This window comes from Microtus ochrogaster, chromosome 7 (genome assembly GCF_000317375.1).
Source record: "Microtus ochrogaster isolate Prairie Vole_2 chromosome 7, MicOch1.0, whole genome shotgun sequence".
NCBI classification, from domain to species: Eukaryota; Metazoa; Chordata; class Mammalia; order Rodentia; family Cricetidae; genus Microtus; species Microtus ochrogaster.
Genome location: NC_022014.1, coordinates 3415405 through 3422517, shown reverse-complemented (window position 1 = coordinate 3422517; position 7113 = coordinate 3415405). Strand labels below are relative to the sequence as shown.

The following is a 7113-nucleotide window of genomic DNA, read 5'->3' as shown; positions in this document are numbered from 1 at the left end:
GAACCCGTACCTCGTACGAACCCGTACCTCGTAGAACCCGTACCTCGTAGAACCCGTACCTCGTATGAACCCGTACCTCATAGAACCCGTACCTCGTAAGAACCCGTACCTCGTATGAACCCGTACCTCATAGAACTGCCTGTTGATGAGCAGCACGAAGGACAGCACGTCCAGCACCTTGATGCGCACGGCACTGCGGCACTCGTTCCTAGGAGAGGCAAGCGTGCTTCTGCTGGCTAAGAACACTCCACCCTCAGCACGCGCACACTGGGCAGGACAGCCCAGCTTTGGACTGCCCTCATGGAATCCGTCAACAACCAACCAAGACCAAGTAAAAGGGTGGCCTTCAGGGGCCATTTTGTTTTTCCTGAGACAGGGTTTCTCAGTAGTTATGGAGACTGGCCTGGAACTCGCTCTGTAGACCAGGCTGGCCTCAAGCTCACAGAGATCCACCTGCCTCTGTCTCCTGAGTGCTGGGATTAAAGGCCTACACCGCCACCACCCAGTCAGAGGCCATCTGTATGGACCATCCTGTGCACAGGAGGACACTAGCCTACTGAAAAGCCAACCTCCCCACTAATCAAGAACTGTGATTTTGGAGAATCTCCCCGAGGTCTTGGACAGGTCGCTGGTGTAAAGGGTCACAGAGGCTTTGCTACCTGAAGAACCTGTCCATTAACAACTGCAAGTTCTGGATCCAGCCATCCTTGGCCGGGTGGATGGATTGGGCTCTGTAGGATATCAAGTTTAAGAGAGAAGACTCCTGTAAAGGAAAACAATTCTAGGGTCAGTGAGCCATTTCCTCCTGCAGATGCCACCGACCTGCTGCGAGGCTGATGGCCCAGGAGAACCCAGTTTGCTCAGAGATTAGCTACCTCAGCCCAGTGGGGAATTAGCAAAAGCAAAGATCTGGAAGTGAGGAACTCATGTCAAACCCACGGAACAGCATGGTGGTAAGCAGAGGAATCCTGGCAAGAGGAATCTGGGAGAACTGGTCTCTGCAGAACCAGCCCAGAACCTCCCTCCACACAGGTGGGAGGAAATTGATGGTCAGGCTAGCACGCACGCTTGAGCAAACCCACACAAGCCCGCTAGCTGATGCCTGCCAGGCTTCCTGCAGAGCACAGATCCAGGAACACAGGAACCTGTCCATCTTTACTTGAAGACCAGAACCACTGGAACCATCCCCACAGCCCCACCAGCATAGGGTCCTTACAGGTCTCTGGTCTGCATAGCTCTCCACCAGTTCATAATATCTTTCCTGAGAGCCATGGAACTCATTCTGGTCACACAGCTCCTCCACGGTGGTCAGCAGGTCATGGACAATGGTCCTGAGTTCTGGGCTGTCCAGGTTCTACAGTACCAAGATATATCACATAAACTAATTTCCTTTACCCTTTGAACACAGCTTAAGAGGAGCTACACACAAACACACCCACATACACATACACCACCCCCTCTTCTCTCATTCACACCCACACTTTAATTAGGCTATCTGAGATATGGAAACCGTTGCTCTGGCCCATTTCCTATCACAGGAATGGAAGGTGAGCCTATGAAAGCTGGTCTGGAAACGAGAGCAAACAGGAGGTGAAAATACCACATCTCCAATACCCTTGCCTGCTTCTCCCGGGTTCCAATACCTTTCAGTTTCAGAAGTGTGGCCTCTGACCTCCTCTACTAAACCCAAAGCACCTCCTGGTCAGCCCATTTGACCAACTACAACTCAACTTGGACCTTGCCACATCCCAGTTTTCCCTTCCCCTGGCATGCCCTTTTCATCAGCTGTCCCAGGCTGAGCTCATGCTGAACGCTAACCTCATCACCCACAGCCCTGCATTCATGGGAACGTGTGGCCCTGGTGTTTTCTTTTTTTTAACACTGTGGTCAACACTCACTAATGTCCTCCAAAGTTACAATAGGCAGTGTAGATGCTCTGGAGATTGCCTTAGGACCTACTCAAGCCACAGAGGTGACTTGTCCTGTCTGTCACTTGGTCTGCCTTGGACAACTAGCTCAGCCCTTGCTCACCTACTATATATTCCTGTCTAGAGCCAAAATAATGGAGCATACTTGGAAAAACAAGATCTGCTCTTCAAAGGAAGACAAATTAGCACCACCGAGAACCACCAGCAAACAGTCAGGCTAAGCTTTCAGACCCTAAGAAAGGCCCAAATGCACAGAAGGGACGCACACATGCCCCCATCAGGGACAGGCCTGTCTGGGGTCTTAGTCCTTTCTGGCAAGCCTGCCTTACCTGGAGTTGCTGAAGCAGTCGTTCAATAATGTCCAGCAGAATATCCCATGTCACAGCCTGGAGCTCCTTTCTATACTTCTTGATGAGTCTTGTTATGGACAGAACAATCTCATAAGACACCACCTCATTAGGACAGGTCATAGCCTGCAACAGTGCACGGAACACAGAGATCAGCTGCTTTTTGCTCACTTAGAGGAAGCCCCCTCCCATCCTGTCTTAGAATTGAGTGTAAAAACTGCATGGATGGGCAGCACTTACCACACGTGCCCGCAACGCACACATGGAGCCCAGAAAGGAATCTGTTCTGTAAGACCCAAGACCCAAAGCCCTACCTCCAAAAGGCCACACTTGGAGGAGTCAGTCACCTCAAAGTCTAGACCTGGAGTGCTGCACAGCACAAAGTGACAGGTGCTAAGTTCTGGTGCCAGCAATGTAAGCGCAAAGACTACACCCTGCACAGCCCCACAAGACCCCTGCAGACCAGGAGACCGTACAACCAGACGAAAGACAGTTTGTCTCAGCAATTCTGCTGTAAGATGAGGATCCCAGGATCCCAGCTCACCAGGGAGCCATGAGACTAAATACAAGCATGCACAGAGTTCTCTGGACACCACACGGTACTACAGAACAAAAGCAATGCTGTGAACGCCATCTAGAGATGGCGAGATTACTACTTGACAAACCAGAAGCAGCACTGAGAGGAGGAACACTAACCCAGAGGCAACAGTGAGTACTTCAGCACTGACAGGCAGGAGATGAAATTCCTAAGATAAAACATTGTCCTGAGAACAACCCTTCCATAGCCCTAATCTTACCTATAAACAAGTCACTCAGACACAGCTGCAACAGGCAGACAGGTGGGCAAGCCTGAAGTAAGCTTTCCCACTTCTCCCAACCCGCTGCGGTATGGAAAACCCTTTACCTCATAAAAAGATGGCAACACAGATGTGGGGGAGTTCTTGAGAGAATAGAGTCGGTGAGCTCCCCAGAGTGCCATCCCCACGAAGAACACGGCTCCTCTCAGCAGTGGGGCATCTTCCATGTATGATCTGAAAATGTTCCCAGGAAGACAGATGTGAGCAAGAGTCCCAGATCGGTGTGGGGTAGCTGGGCTGACAGTGTCCCCAGGAGACACCTGGTACTTATGGTAAGAAGCACAGTTGGTGGAACATGGAGGAAGGTGGGGGCCAGTAGACACTCTAATTCCTCCACGAACTGTTCAGTCACTGCAGATTACCATGGGCTATGGTTCACATTGACAAACCCTGAGCCTCAAGGTGAAACCAGAAACTCAAGAATCCCAGAAGGCAGGACTGGAGAGATGGCTCAGGTTAAGAACATTGACTGCTCTTCCAGAGGTCCTGAGGTCAATTCCCAGCAACCACATGGTGGCTCACAACCATTTTTAATGAGATCTGGAGCCCTCTCCTGGCAGGCAGACACACAAGCAGACAGAATGCTACGCAGGAGAATGCTGTTAACATCATAAATAAGTAAATCTTAAAAACAAACAAAGAGCCGGGCAGTGGTGGCACACGCCTTTAATCCCAGCACTCGGGAGGCAGAGGCAGGCGGATCTCTGTGAGTTCGAGACCAGCCTGGTCTACAGAGCTAGTTCCAGGACAGGCTCCAAAGCCACAGAGAAACTCTGTCTCGAAAAACCAAAAAAAAAAAACAAAACAAAACAAAACAAAAAAAACAAACAAACAAAGACTCCCACAAGGCTACACCTAAAACCACAGCTGAGAAGCCAAGGATATAATGAAAACTGAATACTTCAAGAAGTCAGGCAGCAACCCCCATATCAGGACTTCACAGAACATCCAGGAGTCAGCACAGGTAGGAAGAACATTTTACCAAGAGTAAAGCATATATGTAAAGACCCTTAGCAGGAGGGAGAATGCCAAAAGAAAAGGCAAGAGGTTTACGGGAATAAGATAGGGTTAAGACATCCTCCGGGTCTGATTCATGCGAGAGACCACTATGATTTCAGACAAAGGGCAATATGGTCATATCTACGTAAGAGAAGCCTCATTTGGCTGCTGTACAACAGTAAGCTTCAGGAGGTAGTGATGGAGGGTCGGGGAGCAGCACAAGAGGAAGCTCTGCTGTTGGTGTCTATCAGACAGCGGGCAAATCTGAGCCACCCCTCGGCGACAAAAACATTAAGACCTGTAATGGCTTGGCTACTAGGGGTGAAGGTGAGGGCAGCATCGAGTCAGGGCCATAAGTCTAGGGTAGGAAGGAGGTCACACTATGGCCATGAGGGTTGGAAGGGAAGCTCAGACACTACATGTGAACATCCTGATTGGACTAGTAGAAACAGGAGATGGGCGGTCATAAAGAACAGCCCCCCAAAGCAACAGGAAAACCCCAACCTCATCGATGCCAACCAAGTGTCCAAAGCCTCCTCCTCCTGATCCTTCCCACGACCCTCACCAGGAGCCTCACCAGGCATGTTCACACTCGCCTGTTTTCCATGATGCGGCACATGTTGTAGATGGCACTGTGGCCCAGGTGGGTACCTAGAAGGTTCCGCATCAGCTGGGAGACAGAACATACATACACCATAAGGGTTAACTCTTATATGCCCCAAGCTCAAGGGGAGTCTGGCCTCTGCCTGCCTTGCAGTGAACACTCCTCTGCAGTCCCACCACTAAACTAGCTCACTGTGTCCTCCTTCCAAAAGCAAAAAAACTTCAGAGCCCTCAAAACATCCCCCAAACCTGGGCTTCGGCTCAACCACCTGAAACGGCCAGCAGGACGCCCTCAATGGGTCACTAACTGGTGATCCTGAAAATCTAGCAGCATTCACTGAAGACAACACAGCCCCGTCCTGTCAGGTGCTAGCCTGGAAGACACCCACCTTCCAGCAAGGCTCGCACAACTCCTTGACATTGATGGTGCGGCAGAGGGTGATAATGAACAGGGGCAGACTCTCAGCTGGTAGGCAGTTATAGCAGACCACAGCATCCAGGACTTGCAAGGACACCTGCAGAAGGGGAAAGCATCTTGCTTGTGCCTCCAACTCTTACCTTCCTACTGCCCAAGCAGCCTCTGTAGGAACCACAGTCACGTGAGCAAGCGTTGAGTGTGCACTTGGGAGACACTTATACACCACCACACTATAAGTGTTACTTCCCATCCCAGGCTGTTGCTCCATAATGCAGACAACCCAACTGTACACTCCCACAGCTCAAAGGAGCTGAGCAGCCTCCAGAATCCACACACAACCAGGGAATGGCAAATAGGGCTTGACCTCACACTCCAGCCTCCCAAAAGCTCCCAAAAGCTGAGAGTTACAGACCTCAATGTCCACAGAAGACACTGTCTGGATGCACAGCAGACAAATCATGCTACAGGGAAAACAGAACACAGCATGTCTGTTCAGACAGTATGTCCCAGAAGACTCGGATTGTTTGTTCAATGCACAGCATCAGCTACTGAATGGCTTATCCACAGTGCCAACCACAGCCTAGTGTTGAATGCCTGGTGTAAATAGCCGAAAGCCTCTACTATCATGGACACATATAAAATGGTTTTAAAAAATTGGGGCTGAAGAGACAGCTCAGTGGTTAAAAGCAGTCTGTTCTTATGAAGGCCCCAGGTTCAATTGCCAGTACTCAAACAGTGGCTCTTAAACATCTCCAACTCAAAGGCCAGGGTGTCTGATGTCTTCTTCTGGCCTCCACAGGCACTAGACACAGTGCACAGACATACATGCAAGCAAAACATCCATATACACGAATAAGTAAAATTAAATAAAAAATGACAAAAAGGAGCTGGGCACGGTGGCACACACTTTAATCCCAACCCTCGGGAGGCAGAGGCGGTCGGGTCGGTCTGAGTCGGAGGCCAGGACTGTATAGCGAGACCCTGTCTAAAAGTCACAAAATATAAACTGACAAAAAGGGAACTGGCAGGATTACCTAGTGGGTACTTAGTGCACAAGCTTAGAAACTGAGTCTTATCCTCAGAACACATAAAGAGGTAGGAAGGAGAAAACAGACTTCACACAGGTGTCCTCTGACCTCCACAAGTGCCATGACACATGTGCAAACACAATAAAAAAGTAAAAAAATAGAGATAGGATGGTGGTGACACACGCCTTTAATCCCAGCACTCAGGAGGCAGAGGCAGGAGAATCCCTGTGAGTTTAAGGCCAGCCTGGTGAGTTCCAGGACCAAAAAAAAAAAAAAAGAACACTGCCTGCTCTTCTAAGGATCCTGAGTTTAATTCCCAGCAACCACATAGTGGCTCACAACCATCTGTAATAAGGTCTGGTGCTCTCTTCTGGCCTGCAGGCAAACATGAAGACAGAACACTGTATATATAATAAATAAATAAATCTGATAGATAGATAGATAGATAGATAGATAGATAGATAGATAGATAGATAGATAGATAGATAGATAGATGTAGCGAGCTGCATGGTGTCACACCTGATGGAGATGTATAATCAACTCCTGAGATGGCTAAGGCCTGACCTATGCTATGATCACGCAATGATTATCAGCTGCTTGCATATGAATGGGCCTATGGGCAGTGCCCACCTGGCAGTTCGGCGTTGGCAGCCCATGCCTACTTAACGGCTGGGAGAGGTTTGCCCAGAGAGAGGAAAAAAGAGAGGAGAGAGAGAGAAAAAAAAGAAGAGGAGAGAGGGGAAAAAGAAAGAGAAAGTGAATAAAGTCCTGGAATAAACTGCAGTGAGAAGAGCTCCGGTGTTCGTGTCATCCTTGCTGGACGAGGTAGAGCCGCAACAGATAGATAGATAGATAGATAGATAGATAGATAGATAGATAGGTAGGTAGGTAGGTAGGTAGGTAGGTAGGTAGGTAGGTAGATAGATAGATAGA

General features: G+C 49.3%; 1 protein-coding gene across 7 annotated transcripts in view; it reads right to left on the bottom strand.

Moving 5' to 3' along the window:
* The window catches only part of Tsc2 (TSC complex subunit 2), a 35086-nt gene that overhangs the window by 19843 nt on the left and 8130 nt on the right, over window positions 1-7113 (bottom strand). For all 7 annotated transcript variants that reach the window (XM_005349161.2, XM_013347152.2, XM_026780898.1 and 4 more), the window contains exons 7-14: window positions 5565-5613; window positions 5124-5249; window positions 4728-4801; window positions 3180-3306; window positions 2258-2401; window positions 1217-1354; window positions 660-763; window positions 127-208 (exon numbers count right to left, since the gene is read on the bottom strand). In XM_005349161.2, the coding sequence (XP_005349218.1) occupies window positions 127-208; window positions 660-763; window positions 1217-1354; window positions 2258-2401; window positions 3180-3306; window positions 4728-4801; window positions 5124-5249; window positions 5565-5613 (844 nt within the window). The remainder of the gene's footprint in view (window positions 1-126; window positions 209-659; window positions 764-1216; window positions 1355-2257; window positions 2402-3179; window positions 3307-4727; window positions 4802-5123; window positions 5250-5564; window positions 5614-7113) is intronic.